The sequence below is a fragment of the Coregonus lavaretus genome, assembly GCF_964263955.1.
Source record: "Coregonus lavaretus genome assembly, chromosome: 20".
Taxonomy (NCBI): Eukaryota; Metazoa; Chordata; class Actinopteri; order Salmoniformes; family Salmonidae; genus Coregonus; species Coregonus lavaretus.
In genome coordinates this window covers 8792565-8810305 of record NC_140007.1, presented here as the reverse complement: position 1 = coordinate 8810305, position 17741 = coordinate 8792565, and the positions used below count along the sequence as shown (strand labels likewise).

At 42.4% G+C, this 17741-nt stretch overlaps 1 protein-coding gene across 2 annotated transcripts in view; it reads right to left on the bottom strand.

Moving 5' to 3' along the window:
* Window positions 1-10202, bottom strand: part of LOC311147943 (cadherin-like protein 26) — a 33992-nt gene extending 23790 nt beyond the window's left edge. For both annotated transcript variants that reach the window (XR_014614830.1, XM_084184791.1), the window contains exons 1-10: window positions 9989-10202; window positions 5474-5545; window positions 5294-5386; window positions 3525-3683; window positions 3277-3424; window positions 2844-3016; window positions 2558-2686; window positions 2215-2400; window positions 1532-1818; window positions 33-178 (exon numbers count right to left, since the gene is read on the bottom strand). Coding sequence is in view for 1 of the 2 variants with exons in the window: in XM_084184791.1 (XP_084040917.1) it covers window positions 33-178; window positions 1532-1818; window positions 2215-2400; window positions 2558-2686; window positions 2844-3016; window positions 3277-3424; window positions 3525-3683; window positions 5294-5386; window positions 5474-5545; window positions 9989-10018 (1423 nt within the window). In the remaining variant the exon portion in view is untranslated. The remainder of the gene's footprint in view (window positions 1-32; window positions 179-1531; window positions 1819-2214; window positions 2401-2557; window positions 2687-2843; window positions 3017-3276; window positions 3425-3524; window positions 3684-5293; window positions 5387-5473; window positions 5546-9988) is intronic.
* Between the last annotated feature and the right edge of the window lie 7539 nt (window positions 10203-17741).

Genomic DNA, 17741 nt, shown 5'->3' with positions numbered 1-17741 from the left:
AACACACACACACATACACACTACACACTAACCGTTGTCTATGGCTTGGATTAGGACAGTGTAGATGTTGTCTTTGTTGACGTGAGGTGACTCCCGGTCCATCTTCTTCACTGTAGTAACCACTCCTGTCTTGGGATCTATGGTGACCCAGCCTGCTGGGTCGTCAACTAACTCATACCTGGTCAGGACATGGAGAGGACAGACGGACAGGTAGACCGGCAGACAGGTCAACACATGGCTTTTCTCTATATTGTCATAAGTAATAATGGTGAAACCAACACAAATAACCCAGAGGCTTCAAATAATATGCAGATGCTTAATGTGAACACATACATGCAATATACACTACATGGCCAAAAGTATGTGGACGCCTGCTAGTCGAACATCTCATTCCAAAATCATGGGCATTAATATGGAGTTGGTCCCCCCTTTGCTGCTATTACAGCCGTCACTCTTCCAGGAAGGCTTTCCACTAGATGTTGGAACATTGCTGCAGGGACTTGCTTCCATTCAGCCACAAGAGCATTAGTGATGTCGGGCACTGATGTTGGACGATTAGGCCTGGCTTGCAGTTGGTGTTCCAATTCATCCCAAAGGTGTTCAATGGGGTTGAGGTCAGAGCTCTGTGCAGGCCAGTCAAGTTCTTCCACACTGATCTCGACAAACCATTTCTGTATAGACCTCGCTTTGTGTATGGGGGCATTGTCATGCTGAAACAGGAAAGGGCCTTCTCCAAACTGTTGCCACAAAGTTGGAAGCACAGAATCGTCTAGAATGTCATTGTATGCTGTAGCGTTAAGATTTCCCTTCACTGGAACTACGGGGCCTAGCCCGAACCATGAAAAACAGCCCCAGACCATTATTCCTCCTCCACCAAACTTTACAGTTGTCACTATGCATTGGGGCAGGTAGCATTCTGCCAGATGGTGAAGCGTGACTCACCACTCCAGAGAACGCATTTCCAGTGGCGGTGAGCTTTACACCACTCCAGCCGTCAATTGGCATTGCGCATGGTGATTTTAGGCTTGTCTGCGGCTGCTCGGCCATGGAAACCCATTTCATGAAGCTTCCGACGAACAGTTAGTGTGCTGACATTGCTTCCAGAGGCAGTTTGGAACTCGGCAGTGAGTGTTGCAGCCGAGGACAGACGATTTTTACACGCTCCTAGATGTTTCCACTTAACAATAAGAGCACTTACAGTTGACCGGGGCAGCTCCAGCAGGGCCGGAATTTGAGAAACTGACTTGTTGGAAAGGTGGCATCCTATGACGGTGCTACGTTGAAAGTCACTGAGCTCTTCAGTAAGGCCATTCTACTGCCAGTGTTTGTCTATGGAGATTGCATGGCTGTGTGCTCGATTTTATACACCTGTCAGCAATAGGTGTGGCTGAAATAGCCGAATCCACTCATTTGAAGGGGTGTCCACATACATTTGTATATATAGTGTAAGTTGCGGGAATCAATATCACAACCTCGGGTGAATGAAGAATCATTATGATGTTTCTGAGGCATAACATGTTATGCCACCCACCTGATTTTTTCCACATCTGAGTCAACGTCGGTGATCTTGGGTTTGTACAGCACTTTCCCCTTCTCCTCCTGCTCTTCCTTTGCATACACGTCTGTCACTTTCCTGTCAAACATCGGGGGGTCGTTCACGTCAATCACCTTCACAGTCACGTTGACTGTCTGGGGGGGCACGGTCAGGGGCTTAGCAGTGGACACGGCCCCTCCGGAGCTACACACAAACAAAGGCTCCTCGTTCGCCACGGCGATCTGCACATTGGTCAACGTTGTCTTTTCCTTAATATTCTTTCCCTGAAAAATTTTGTCCCGTACTTATGTTAGAGCAATACAAGTCAGTACAATACACTATTACAGCAGAAAACAGTCAATCATCACAATAACTGTTCAATCACCGCACTTCAAAAAGAGGGCTCGCAATTTTAACCAATCACTGCACTTTTACTGCACAAAATGTTTCAATCAAGCAACACAAATGTTTTCCCTTGTCAGTGTATTTTTGTGACAAATTGCACAAAATCATCACAAATTGCCATGCAAAATGTCTTTATTGAAGCAGCAAAATCAAGCATTTTGGAATGCAACTATCACAAAAACTCTGCGAAATCCTGGAGGGACTGACTAAGTGATGTTCATGCTCAGAACTTTGTTAGCCTACTCATGTAAGGTCATAAGGTCAAACAGACTCACCTTGATGACAGTCAGTATACCCTCGTTGGTCTTGGGGTCGGTCTCAATCTTATAGTTTCCTTCCTCGTTCCCCTTCACAATGGAGTAAACGGCTCGCCATGCGGTGGTGTTGGGGGTGTCTGCATCAGTCACAGCCACTCGGAGTATCTCTTTATTGGATTCCATCTCCATCATGTGAGCATTGTACTGTACAGAAATATGGTAAAGTAAGTATTTGTGTTTCACAAATCAATAAATAAATGTTCAATCAATCAATCAATTGTTCAATTGTTCAAACACCCGATCAACCAACAAATCATTGAATCAATCAACCAGTCAACCAATCAACCAACTTGGAACTTACGGTCTTGTTTTTGAACACTGGTTGGTGAGTGTTGGAGTCCGTTATTTGGAGGTTGACCACTACAGTTGAGGACAGGGCTGGTATCCCATGATCCCGAGCTTCAACAACCACCTTATACATCTTTGCTTTCTATGTGAACAACAAAATAAATAAAATATTGATCCCACCATTTTACATAAAGGTGTAGATTGTGTGCGTGTGTGTGCATCAAGTTTGTGTGTGTGTGTTTGCACATGCTGTATGTAATGGTGTGTGTGTGTGTGTATGTGTCATAGTGGAGCCTTACGTCATAGTCAAAGCAGCCAGTGAAGGTGAGCTGGCTCATCTTGGTGCCCTCTACCTCCTTCAGGTTGATCTTGGGCTCGGCTGGCTCCTGAGACAACACACTTATACTGATGTTGGAGTTCTGTGTGTTCACCTGATCCATGTCCCTGGCTGTCAGAGGCACTGGCAGATACCCTGAGACAGAGGGTGAGGGAAGGAGGAGAGGAGGGGGAAAGGTGAGGAGGAAGAACAGGAATAGGAGGAGGGGGAGGAGGAGAGGGGAAATGAGTTCCCCTTTACATGTTTGTTCTCTATGCTCAAGAAAGAGCCTCCACTTGACACTTAATTTCCCCAACTGAACGCAACAACTGCCTGGTTCTTGGGCGAACAGTCTAGCTAAGTATACTTTGTGCAAGGTTTATTTCTTTTGATTTACAGCCTTTGTGTGTACTGACCCTCTGGTGTACTCTCTTTTACACTGGCTTCTATGACAGGGTGCTCAAAGTAAGGGGCGTTGTCATTGATGTCCGTAATCGCCACATCGAACGCCAGAGTCTTGTCCACGGGTCTATTAGTCACCTTGTCAATGATGTCAAACATAATCTGTGGGAAATAATGTTAATACTGTTATGTTTAGATATTCCGTTTGTCTGTTTAGATTGTCTGTCTGTCCATCCGTTTGTCTCTGTCTGTTGATGCTTACATGAAAGAAGGGGTGTGTCTCCCTGTCGATAGGCTTGAGTACGTACACCACTCCGTCATTGTCGCCGATGGAGAACACGCCCAGAGGTTCCTCGGTCACTCCCATTCCAGATAAACGGAACTGGTGGCTTTTGAAAAGCTCAGTTCTATCATTGAACATCTGTAAAGACAGCCTTGTTGATGAGCAGTTTTCAGGGCTATGAACACTGGGTCTCTGGTTCAGGAGAAGCCCAAGAGGGGTCCAGGGTTCACAGTAAAGCTTACTACAGAGTTATGTTGGAACTGTTCTTCTGGTGAATGATTATATACTACAGTGCTATGAAAAAGTATTTGCCCCCTTTCTAATTTTCTCTACTTTTGCATATTTGTGATACTGAATGTTATCAGATCTTCAACCAAAACCTAATATTAGATAAAGGGAACATAAGTGAACAAATAACCCAACAATTACATATTGATTTCATTTATTTCATAAACCGTTATGCAACACCCATTTCCCCTGTGTGAAAAAGTAATTGCCCCCTTACACTCAATAACTGGTTGTGCCACCTTTAGCTGCAATGACTCGTATCAAGTCCTGCCACAACATTTCGCCAGGCATAATGGGACCCATCTCGTCCAAAAAGTTGGCTCAAGTTTGCCAAAACGCATCTGGATGATCATCAAGGCTCTTGGAAGAACGTTCTATGGACAGATGATTCAAAAGTATAACTTTTTGGACGACATGGTTCCAGTAATGCCTGGCGAAAACCAAACTCTGCATTCCACAGTAAGAACATCATACCAAAGGTCGAGCATGGTGGTGGTGGTGTGATGGTTTGGGGATGCTTTGCTGCCTCAGGACCTGGACGACTGAAGTCTACATGAAAATTGCTAAAAAGCAACAAATTGGAAGTTTTGGAATGGCCTAGTCAAAGTCCAGACCTAATCCCAATTGAGATGTTGTGGCAGGACTTGAAACGAGCAGTTCATGCTTGAAAACCCACACGTCACTGAGTTAAAGCAGTTCTGCATGGAAGAGTGGGCCAAAATTCCTCCACAGCGACGTGAGAGACTGATCAACAACTACAGGAAGCATTTCGTTGGAGTCATTACCTCATCCCTATATTGTTATTTATTTTGCTCTTTTGCACCCCAGTATCTCTATTTGCACATAATCTCTTGCACATCTAGCATTCCAGTGTTAATACTATTGTAATTATTTTGCACTATAGCCTATTTATTGCCTTACCTCCATAACTTGCTACATTTGCACACACTGTATATATATATATATATATTTTCTGTTGTATTTTTGACTTTATGTTTTTTACCCCATATGTAACTCTGTGTTGTTTTTATCGCACTGCTTTGCTTTATCTTGGCCAGGTCGCAGTTGTAAATGAGAACTTGTTCTCAACTGGCTTACCTGGTTAAATAAAGGTGAAATAAAAAAATAAAATAAAAATAAAGGAGGCACAACCAGTTATTGAGTGTAAGGGGGCAATTACTTTTTCACACAGGGGAATTGGATGTTGCATAACTTTGTTTATGAAATAAATATGTAATTGTTGGGTTATTTGTTCACTTATGTTCCCTTTATCTAATATTAGGTTTTGGTTGAAGATCTGATAACATTCAGTATCACAAATATGCAAAAGTAGAGAAAATTAGAAAGGGGGCAAATACTTTTTCATAGCACTGTATTTATGGGCCCAGTGGTTTTGTACCTTTACTGAGGTAGCATGTCTAGAAAGATTTGTCCTGTTTGTTGCAGTATGATGTTTTTACCTGTGTGGCAAATTTAGGGAAAGGTCCAGGGTCCTCCTCCACTAGCTCAATGGTGGACAGGACCCACCTTCTTTTGGAACGCGCCAGCAGCTCCTTTAGGAAATCAGAGAAGGTGAGGGGAAGAGGGTCATTGTACCTGTGTCTTTAAATCTTTAATTTCTGGAAATGGTCATGACATACCCTCTTTTCCCGCTTGTTCAGTGTATAGTTGCCAGTATCATGTGCCAGTGCTAATGCAACCGTCATGGAGACCTGATGACATAAGAGTGCAAACATGCAATTAGAGAGAATATATTCACAGGTGTGTGTAGTAAAAATACATAAAGATGAAGGTGTGAATCATTGCAGGAGACAGACCTGTGGGAGCCATCATGATAGTGGGAGAGGTTGGATGTACTGTATAATGGTATGCGAGTGTGTGTGTGTGCGTGCATGATGAGTAATGATGATTGTGGGAAGTACATTATATGCAGCAGGGGATGATTTTATGGAGCCGTGTAAGATAGAGGACATTGACATTCTGTGTATTGTCTGTATTAGTCTCACATGGCAGGAAGTTGCAATGCAAACACATTGCATGATTAACTGCACACTGTAAATATTATTGTTAAAAACGTATTTTATTTTTCTGCTTATCCACATGTCATTTTCTCTATGATCTTTTGCTCTATCACTTGTTTGTGTTTTGGTGCAACTGCCGTTTGCTCTCATACAGTTAATTGTTTAGTACCACTTTCTATGAAGCAGAAATCTATGATGCATTATAAACACTCATAATGAGTTATAATGCACTAGAAGTCTTTCTCAACTGTGAGGTTGACAGGAAGGAGAGTTTTCTCTACTAGGTCATTCTGTCTGTCGGTGTTTCTCTCTGTTTTTGTCTCTATCTCTCTCTCTCACCCCTTCTCACACCTCTTTTTTAATTGAGTGCTACTTGGAAACCATTGTTGAGTAATCTTTCTGCTTTCCTCTAATTCACCATCTTCATTACGTTGTCATTACATTCTCATGTACCTCAACTACCTCGTAACCCTGCACATTGACTCGGTACTTGTACTCCTTGTATATATTATTGTTTTTATTGTGTTACTATTTCCTTTTTTATTTAGCAAATATTTGTCTGACTTTAACTTTGCATTGTGGGAATGAGCTCGTAAGTAAGTATTTCACTGTAAAGTCTACACTTGTTGTATTCGGCACATGTAATCAATACAATTTTATTTAAACCTGTGATATTGAAACAACTGCAATCAGACAACAATGCCCAAATTGCAAGCCATGAAATGGTAAAGAAACCACATAAATCTTATCTTATACACTCTTGGAAAAAAGGGTTCCAAAAAGGTTATTTGGCTGCCCCCATAGAATAGCACAGTATGAGTCATAATACCCATAAAAACTTGCAGTCAAACAGGAAAATGGTTCCAATCATTTTTCCACCATTCATTTTTCCCATAGGAGATTTTAGAAACACTTCAAATATGGGCTGTGTTTTGTGTAGGCTTACCCTGGCGTGACATTTTGATAACCATGTAAATCACTCTAGGACAAGGTGACTTTTATCAATATATTCACCTGTATTTACCCCCCCAAAAATGAAATGCTAATTAGTTGCTAATGAGGCTATCATAAAGAACTACAGTGCCTTGCAAAAGTATTCATCCCACTTGGCGTTTTTCCTATTTTGTTGCATTACAACCTGTAATTTAACTGGATTTTTAATTGGATTTCATGTAATGGACATACACAAAATAGTCCAAATTGGTGAAGTGAAATTAAAAAAATAACTTGTTTCAAAAATTTGAAATAATACATAACGGAAAAGTGGTAAATGCATACAGTGGGGAAAAAAGTATTTAGTCAGCCACCAATTGTGCAAGTTCTCCCACTTAAAAAGATGAGAGAGGCCTGTAATTTTCATCATAGGTACACGTCAACTATGACAGACAAATTGAGGAAAAAAATCCAGAAAATCACATTGTAGGATTTTTTATGAATTTATTTGCAAATTATGGTGGAAAATAAGTATTTGGTCACCTACAAACAAGCAAGATTTCTAGCTCTCACAGACCTGTAACTTCTTCTTTAAGAGGCTCCTCTGTCCTCCACTCGTTACCTGTATTAATGCCACCTGTTTGAACTTGTTATCAGTATAAAAGACACCTGTCCACAACCTCAAACAGTCACACTCCAAACTCCACTATGGCCAAGATCAAAGAGCTGTCAAAGGACACCAGAAACAAAATTGTAGACCTGCACCAGGCTGGGAAGATTGAATCTGCAATAGGTAAGCAGCTTGGTTTGAAGAAATCAACTGTGGGAGCAATTATTAGGAAATGGAAGACATACAAGACCACTGATAATCTCCCTCGATCTGGGGCTCCACGCAAGATCTCACCCCGTGGGGTCAAAATGATCACAAGAACGGTGAGCAAAAATCCCAGAACCACACGGGGGGACCTAGTGAATGACCTGCAGAGAGCTGGGACCAAAGTAACAAAGCCTACCATCAGTAACACACTACGCTGCCAGGGACTCAAATCCTGCAGTGCCAGACGTGTCCCCCTGCTTAAGCCAGTACATGTCCAGGCCTGTCTGAAGTTTGCTAGAGTGCATTTGGATGATCCAGAAGAGGATTGGGAGAATGTCATATGGTCAGATGAAACCAAAATAGAACTTTTTGGTAAAAACGCAACTCGTCGTGTTTGGAGGACAAAGAATGCTGAGTTACATCCAAAAAACACCATACCTACTGTGAAGCATGGGGGTGGAAACATCATGCTTTGGGGCTGTTTTTCTGCAAAGGGACCAGGACGACTGATCCCTCTAAAGGAAAGAATGAATGGGGCCATGTATCGTGAGATTTTGAGTGAAAACCTCCTTCCATCAGCAAGGGCATTGAAGATGAAACGTGGCTGGGTCTTTCAGCATGACAATGATCCCAAACACACCGCCCGGGCAACGAAGCAGTGGCTTCGTAAGAAGCATTTCAAGGTCCTGGAGTGGCCTAGCCAGTCTCCAGATCTCAACCCCATAGAAAATCTTTGGAGGGAGTTGAAAGTCCGTGTTGCCCAGCGACAGCCCCAAAACATCACTGCTCTAGAGGAGATCTGCATGGAGGAATGGGCCAAAATATCAGCAACAGTGTGTGAAAACCTTGTGAAGACTTACAGAAAACGTTTGACCTGTGTCATTGCCAACAAAGGGTATATAACAAAGTATTGAGAAACTTTTGTTATTGACCAAATACTTATTTTCCACCATAATATGCAAATAAATTCATTAAAAATCCTACAATGTGATTTTCAGGATATTTTTTCCTCATTTTGTCTGTCATAGTTGACGTGTACCTATGATGAAAATTACAGGCCTCTCTCATCTTTTTATGTGGGAGAACTTGCACAATTGGTGGCTGACTAAATACTTTTTTTCCAAACTGTATGTATTCACCCCCTTTGCTATGAAGCCCCTAAATAAGATCTGGTGCAACCAATTACCTTCAGAAGTCACAAAATTAGTTAAATAAAGTAAACCTGTGTGCAATCTAAGTGTCACATGATCTGTCACATGATCTCAGTATATATACACCTGTTCTTAAAGCCCCCAGAGTCTGCAACACCACTAAGCAAGGGGCACCACCAAGCAAGCGGCACCATGAAGACCAAGGAGCTCTCCAAACAGGTCAGGGACAAAGTTGTGGAGAAGTACAGATCAGGGTTGGGTTATAAAATAATATCAGAAACTTTGAACATCCCACAGATCACCATTAAATCCATTATTCAAAAATTTAAAGAATATGGCACCACAACAAACCTGCCAAGAGAGGGCCGCCCACCAAAACTGACGGACCAGGCAAGGAGGGCATTAATCAGAGAGGCAACAAAGAGACCAAAGATAACCCTGAAGGAGCTGCAAAGCTCCACAGCGGAGATTGGAGTATCTGTCCATAGGACCACTTTAAGACATACACTACACAGAGCTGGGCTTTACGGAAGAGTGGCAGAAAAATGAATAGTTATGCACGCTCAAGTTTTCAGATTTTTTTTATTTTTTCTAGTTTGTTTCACAATAAAAAATATTTTGCATCTTCAAAGTGGTAGGAATGTTGTGTAAGTCAAATAATACAAACCCCCCAAAAATCCATTTTAATTCCAGGTTGTAAGGCAACAAAATAGGAAAAATTGAAAAACAGCCTGGGATCAACCCCGGGTCTGTAGTGATGCCTCAAGCACTGCGATGCAGTGCCTTAGACCGCTGCGCCACTCGGGAGGCCCCCTTTAATTCAATTTTTGACTTTATTTTTATTTTTAATGCCAGTGAGATGTCTCGCCGTGGGGCACACCCTCCGCCGGTCGTGGGCAATACTTAAGTAGACCAGAGTGGCCCCGCACCGATCAGAAAAAGGGAGTGGGGTGTTTATGAGGTAGGCTAGATAGACTCATAACCTTTCAGCGTTCAGAGAGAAAACACTCAAAGCATTGCAAAGTGTCATACTAATGTTTTGACATGATATACTGCACCCGCATGACACTTCCGTAATCTATATTTCAGTACAAAATATAGTAGGAAGAAGTATGCAAAAAGTATTCACTCACATACTCTGGATAAATTACTAAAATGTAGATATGTTTACGTTTATGAAAATGTACCCTATTGTGTCAAAGCTAATTCTGTAGAAGCTGGTTTCGTACTCACCATCAGCAAAAGCAAGGACACCTTCGCCATTTTGGACCGTTCCTCTTGATATCCTCTGGGTAAGTGTCAAGAACTCACCTGTGGGAGAGATATTTGAGACATTTGCATGTGAGGGACGGCCCATTATCCCTCCAGGCTCCCTCAACATCTGACACAATCGTGTTTGTTCCAGTGTGTGTCTGCGTTCCCTGACGTGTCCCCACCAAGTATGTGTGTGTGTGTGTGTGTGTGTGGGAGAGATATTTGAGACATTTGCATGTGAGGGACGGCCCATTATCCCTCCAGGCTCCCTCAACATCTGACACAATCGTGTTTGTTCCTGTGTGTGTATGCGTTCCCTGACGTGTCCCCAACAAGTATGTGTGTGTGTGTGTGTGCGAGAGAGAGAGAGAGTGTGTGTGAGTGTAGGTGTTTACACTTTGTTTAAGTATGTAAGTGTGTGCATATGCGTTAGTGTGTGCGTGTATAGGTGTGCTACTAATAACCCGTTGCTGCTATGTGACACATCTCAGGTCCCCAGGGTTATAGTGACGGGCGTAGTTTGCGAAGTCTGCCAGTCTCAGCATCTCATATTATATCGATGATCATCCTACAGCACGGGAGGACTCATCCTAGACACTACCTAGATCTCTGGGGTTATGTCTAAATCAGAAAGGATTTTATAGGCCTGCAGACGATACAGATGCCGTATCTTAATTGGATCATTCTGTCGTTGCAGGAACTTTCCTGCATAGCAGGACATTCAAATGTGTATTGTATTCGAGGTTTAGGTCAATAACGTGTAATAGGTTGAGTGTCCAGGTTTCATCAGAGTTGCAGATGGCAGAGGGATGTCGCAGTGCACAGTGCATCATAAACATAATTCTAACGTATATTATCCTAGCCTATCCCTCTCCTCACGCCCCAACCCTTTGCACCGCAAATATTTATTGATTGAGGGTTTGCATGGCTTTTAATTAGGATCAGAACAGTGATGTGCCAACTGGTTTTCTTTGTACAGTACACAACCCAATAATCTGCTTTGTGTCCTGGGGGTGTGAGGAAATGCCAGAATTTAGTGACTCATGCTCCAGGGGTAGTGCAATGGCTGGCAGCCAAGGATGCTATGTCTATATACTTACATAACACTAAGATGGGTAGACCGTGAGACCACACTCTTGTTAGACTCTCCATTGACACTACTGCTGACACAGGCATATATCTTTTTTCCAGGAGCACCTGTCGGATAATGTATCCATTTGCAATGTAATATTCAACATAAATGTTTAATTTACAACTTCCTGCATGGACAGATAACAGTGTAGGCCCACAGTGAACATATAGGGACTGAGTAAACCTGAGTACCTTCTTAGTGTCTTGATAGTGTGGGAATCAGTGGATTAATCCAAATGCTACGTATCAAGTTTACTTTGACGTCTCTTAGGCGAAGAGTCATTCGGCGAGAGGTACTTAACAAATTCCTCCCTGCTAAATTACCCCTATACCTTCCCTCTTGAGTCTCATCGAAAGGGAAGCTAAAAGTACCTGTCACACAACCTTTAGTTACTACCTCGCTCTTATCCTCAGCTCCACTAGTGCCTCTGGGCTTTAAAACATACCTGTGAATAACAAATCTATTTTCCACCCAGCCTCAACTCCAGGAAGAGACTCCTGAAGGTTGAATGCAAACTGAAATTTGTTTGATTATCAGGATGGTTCTTTTTGTTTTTGAATGTGATTCCCATACTGTGATATGGAGGAGGTCGTTTAAAGTATTTGAGATCAGAGACACACAGTCATAGAAGTATAATTCAAGGTTGGAATTTTGATTATATGAACACAGCAGTGGCAGAAGAAGGACCCACAAACTGCCCTGGCCCCATGGGTGTTTTAATCCAATTTAACCAAACTTGATAACTTAACCAAACAGAGGCATTATGTGGAGTCAATTGGGATGAACCTCAACCTATAACAACAGTCAATTTTCATAGTGGATAATTATTATGTCAGTATTCAAACATTACATACAGGTACTTACATGGTTTGTAATTTAGCAGCAAAATATGTAACGAGCTTAGAAGTGTTCAACATTCTATTCCATTTTCCTCGGTTGTATGACCTTTAAGAAAAGTTATAGAGAGCTTGAGGCAACACACACACCAAGATGTTCGTATGGTACTCTGAAAAAAAAGGATACGAAAGATTGTACTTATTTATTTCATAATTGTATTCATCATTTTATTCTTTATCTTGACTCAGATAAAGATAGAGAGAAATTATACACATACACCAAGTTTTTCCACTGTCAAATAAGGACCATCTTAAAAACAGAAGGCAGATGCACACTCACAAACTTAGCATGAGGACTCCCATACCCATGAAATGGATTACAATGTAATCTGAAATGTCAGGGAAAACACTGGAAATGATACACTTTATTGCAGAATGATCAAACCTATATAGAGGCCTTTACCAAGGTGTTGTTCTGGTGAGGTTTTGCCCTGGTAGACTCCTAACTAATAGGCAGTGCTTAATTTGTGAATCGGGAGGTGCCGGAACAAACAGTGAGCACGAGAGGGGATTCAGAGGTACCAGAATGCATAATAATAATAAAAATCCTTTATAATAAAGCATTGCATTCATATCATTGCATTTGCATAGTGGCATAGAGCAGTAGAGTAGAGGCACTTACAGAAGTTGCAAACATGGGGTACATTTGGGGTACAAATGTTGGCCTTTTATAAGCTAATTTCATGCAATTCTACGTAATTTTACATGACTGGAGACTTTGGCAGAATCGTTGTTAATACGACACAAATGATCGAAATGGCAGGATACGTTGACACTGACAAACTGAGAATCAGAGATCGATAAAAACTACCTTGTCTTGAATCCATCAATAGCCTAGGCCTAGGTGTGTTGAGACACATAATGTAGGCTACAATATGAGGAGGAAAGTTTAGTCCTAAACATGCTTTTGCGCAGGTCACTCACTGGTGATGGCCAATGCACTCGTGCCAAAAGCCTATCTCGCTCTCTCTTTTGTAAAACAATATTTGGAAGTTTCAAATATTTTGGTGGCTTACAGCATAGAGTCTAAATAAATGATTAAGTGCAATGCTTGAGAGATGAGAGTTCAGGGTCATGTCTATCGGTGCAAAGAGGGAGAGAGATCATAGAAAATGAATCTCATTCTAGTTATGTGAGAGATACTGGCGTGCTTCTCACACAGCCACCGTCACGGTCTCAGACATATACTATGCCCACATACTCTAGTATAGCTGAGGGGCTTACAAGTCTGAATTTCTTATATCCTAATTTTCAAGACATCAATGTACAGCAACATTTTTAAGCGCCACTGCAGAACACCCGCCATATGCATATGCACACATATTCAACTGTGGGGCTTACAAGACTCGAATTTCATATACTTTTCAAGACATCAATGTAGCAGTAGAACAAACATATCACAATCATTTTATTTGATATCAGAATATACTTCAAATAAAATAAATCAATGTAGGCTACAGCAGAACACATTGTATAATATATAGGCCTCCTGCCTATGTGATAATATATAGAATTCTCCACATGTGAAGTCCATTTAACTCCTGACAGTCAATTTCTTGCTCAAAACCGTGAGCGGGTCTGTGACGTTTAGCCTGCTTGTAAGCTGTTCGGAAGACTTTGGCTCTAGTGTCTGTGTTTTTATTTTGAGTGTTAGCTATAACCTGTGTTAAGGTGTCCTCTTTAGCCTTGTCTACAATGCTTGCTGCCGCTAAATGGGCCTTGGTTTGGGCATGTTCAAAAACCCTTTTTTCTGAGGGCTCTTTGTTGCTTTTTTTACATCGGAGGCAGAGGATGTTACTGTACATTCCACCCACTCTTTTGCTAGTTTCATCCCTCCAGTCTTTTCAGGGCCCAAACTCCCTACCTTTTTGCATGTTGAACAGCCCAGCTTTGAATTTTGCTTGACAAGCCAGGGGTTATAAGTTTGCTTGGTCTTGAACTGAGCCTCTGTCCAAATTGCACCTTCTCTGGGCACTTCGTCGGTGGATGCACTGCCCCCCCCCCCCCCCCCCCCTACTAGCTAGTGGAGGTGCCGGTGGTGATGCTGAACTGGCAGGATAAGCAGCGCAGCTAGCTAAGGCATCGCCATCAGGAGCAGTTTGCTTCTCACTCCTCTCATCCGGCACTGACAGTTCTCTGGCTCGTTTCAGGTTAGATTCATCATATTTTCCAGGATTTTGCCTTTTCTTATTCATTTTTTATTTGGCTTTCCCTCAGTTTCAAATTCAGTAGGGAGACGACTAGCCTAGGCTACATGACATGATTACATAGGGACCTCTTCACTAGCTGACCACCACAGCCAAGACCTGTTTCAAGATCAGTTACTTACCTCGCCGGCCCGCCCCATAACCTTTATGTTCAAATAAGAGAGCAGGTCTGGAATCAGTGTGGAAGGAGTAGGATGATTGCACAGAAGGATCACCGCGTTTTTACATGATGGTTTTTCTGGGAGGCGGGAGAAATAACCAGGAGGCAACATGATTTAACTATTTTTTATGTTTACAGTGCAAACAGTGGAGAAATTGTATAAATAATGCCACGTGAGGTACCGGAGCCGGGAAATAGGAGCTGGAATAAAGGAGGTCATATCTGAGAGGTGCGGGATCCTGTTAAATGAATCACTGCTCATACGACTACTGACGTGGGGGAATGCCCCACAGGGTTGTTTCTGTTTACGTTGAAACTCCACTCTAAGCTCGTCCTCACCCTCTTAACTGACATTACATTTCAAAGAAAATGGGTGTGATCAAGGTGTCCTGAGCTGGAGGTAACAGCAATAGCAGAATCCAAAGCAGAAAATCCAGTCTACATGTAGAATGTGAGTGACTGATGTGGTATCCCTTTCAACTGTCACATGAAGGGAGGTACAGTGCATGTGGAATGTATTCAGACCCCTTGACCTTTTCCACATTTTGTTACATTACAGCCTTATTCTAAAATTGATTAAATCGTTTTTTCTATCTTTTTTTTCATCAATCTACATACAATACCCCATAATGACAAAGCAAAAAACGTTTAAATTTTTTATGTTTGCATATTTATATATAAATAAAACGGAAATATAACATTTACATAAGATTTCAGACCCTTTTCCTTTGGCAGCGATTACAGCCTCAAGTCTTCTTGGGTATGACGCTACAAGCTCGGTGCACCTGTATTTGGGGAGTTTCTCCCATTCTTCTCTGCAGATCCTCTCAAGCTCTGTCAGGTTGGATGGGGAGCGTCGCTGCACAGCTATTTTCAGGTCTCTCCAGAGATTTCCGATCGGGTTCAAGTCCGGGCTCTGACTGGGCCACTCAAGGACATTCAGAGACTTGTCCCGAAGCCAATCCTGCATTGTCTTGGCTGTGTGCTTAGGGTTGTTGTCCTGTTGGAATGTGAACCTTAGCCCCAGTCTGAGGTCCTGAGCACTCTGGAGCAGGTTTTGATCAAGGATTGCTTTGTACTTTGCTCCGTTCACCTTTCCCTTGATCCTGACTAGTCTCCCAGTCCCTGCCGCTGAAAAACATCCCTACAGCATGATGCTGCCACCACCATGCTTCATCGTAGGGATGGTGCCAAGTTTCCTCCAGATGTGACGCTTGGCCTGCTTGGTTTCATGAGACCAGAGAATCTTGTTTCTCATGGTCTGAGAGTCCTTTAGGTGCCTTTTGGCAAACTCCAAGCGGGCTGTCATGTGCCTTTTATTGAGGACTGGCTTCCGTCCTGCCACTCTACCATAAAGGCCTGATTGGTGGAGTGCTGCAGAGATGGTTGTCCTTCTGGAAGGTTCTCCCATCTCCACAGAGGAACTCTGGAGCTCTGTCAGAATGACCATCGGGTTCTTAGTCACCTCCCTGACCAAGGTCCTTCTTCCCTGATTGCTCAGTTTAGCCGGGCGGCCAGCTCTAGGAAGAGTCTTGGTGGTTCCAAACTTCTTCCATTTAAGGATGATGGAGGCCACTGTGTTCTTGGGGAACTTCAATGCTGCAGAAATGTTTGGTACCCTTCCCCAGATCTGTGCCTTGACACAATCCTGTCTCTGGGCTCTGCGGACAATTCCTTCGACCTCATGGCTTGGTTTTTGCTCTGACATGCACTGTCGACTGTGGGACCTTACATAGACAGGTGTGTGCCTTTCCAAATCATGTCCAATCAGTTGAATTTCCCACTGGTGGACACCAATCAAGTTGTAGAAACATCTCAAGGAAACAGGATGCACCTGAGCTCAATTTCGAGTATCATAGCAAAGGGTCTGAATACTTATGTAAATAAGATATTTCTGTAAACATTTCAATACATATTTTTTCACTTTGTCATTATGGGGTATTGCATGTAGATTGATGAGGGAAAAACATTATTTTATCCATTTTAAAATAAGGCTGTAACGTAACAAAATGTGGAAAAAGTCGAGGGGTCTAAATACTTTCCGAATGCACTATAAATAGCTTGACTGAGAACAAATGAAACCAAACTGCTTAAGACTACCACTAACTGAACCCAATCATGCAGCAAAGAGACTCATCATGTATCAGTGTGTTAGAATTCAGTGTTTAAATAGCAGCATTAAGGAATGGATAGGATTGGATCTAGGATGTAGTCTCTCAATGTTCACAGGTTCTTATGTGAGACAGACATCTGGATCAGTCTTAATTCTTCCCTCTGACCATGATATTCTGTGTATGATAAATATGGCAAACACAATATTGACACCTTGATAATGGTTAAACAAAATATGAGTATAATTCTTTGAAGCAACAGAAAAAACTGCAGTGAAAACTAAGTGTTCAGTACAATAGTGCTAAGTTGAAATGATAAGACGTCATCAATAAGTATACTGAACAAAAATGTAAATGCAACATGCAACAATTTCAAAGATTTTACTGAGTTACAGTTCATATAAGGAAATCAGTCAATTGAAAAAAATTCAATAGGCCCTAATCTATGGATTTCACATGACTGGGTAGGGGTGCAGCCATGGGTGGGCCTGGGAGGGCATAGGCCCACCCACTTGGAAGCCAGGCCCACCCACTGGGGAGCCAGGCCCAGCCAATCAGAAGGAGTTTTTCCCAACAAAAGGGCTATATTACAGACAGAAACACAGCCTAGCCCTCTCCTCAATCCCAACCCTTAGCACTGCAAGTACTTATTGATTTAGGGTTTGCATTACATTTTATTAGGATCAGAACAGTGATGTGCTTTCGGGTATTCACTGTACCGTAGACAACACAATAATCTGCTTTGGTGATACCTAATCAGTTTCACAACTGAATGCATTTAACCGAAATGTGTCTTTTGCATTTAACCCAACCCCTCTGAATCAGAGAGGCGCGGGTGGCTGCCTTAGTCGACATCCACGTCATCGGCGCCAGGGCAGCAGTTGTTGGGGGTTAACTGCCATGCTCAAGGGCAGAACGTCAGATTTTTCCACCTTGCCGGCTCTGGGATTCAAACCAGTAACCTTTCGGTTACAGGCTCAATGCTCTTAACCGTTAGGCTACCTGCCACCGGTGTTCTTTGCGTCCTGGGGGTGTGAGAAAATTCCAGACCTTCATAGACTCTCCATTGACACTACTGCTGACACAGACATACACTACCGTTCAAAAGTTTGGGGTCACCTTCTAGGCAGAGTTGCAAAGAAAAAGCCATATCTCAGACTGGCCAATAAAAATAAAATATCAAGATGGGCAGCCTGCTGACACAGGCATATATCTTTTTTCCAGGA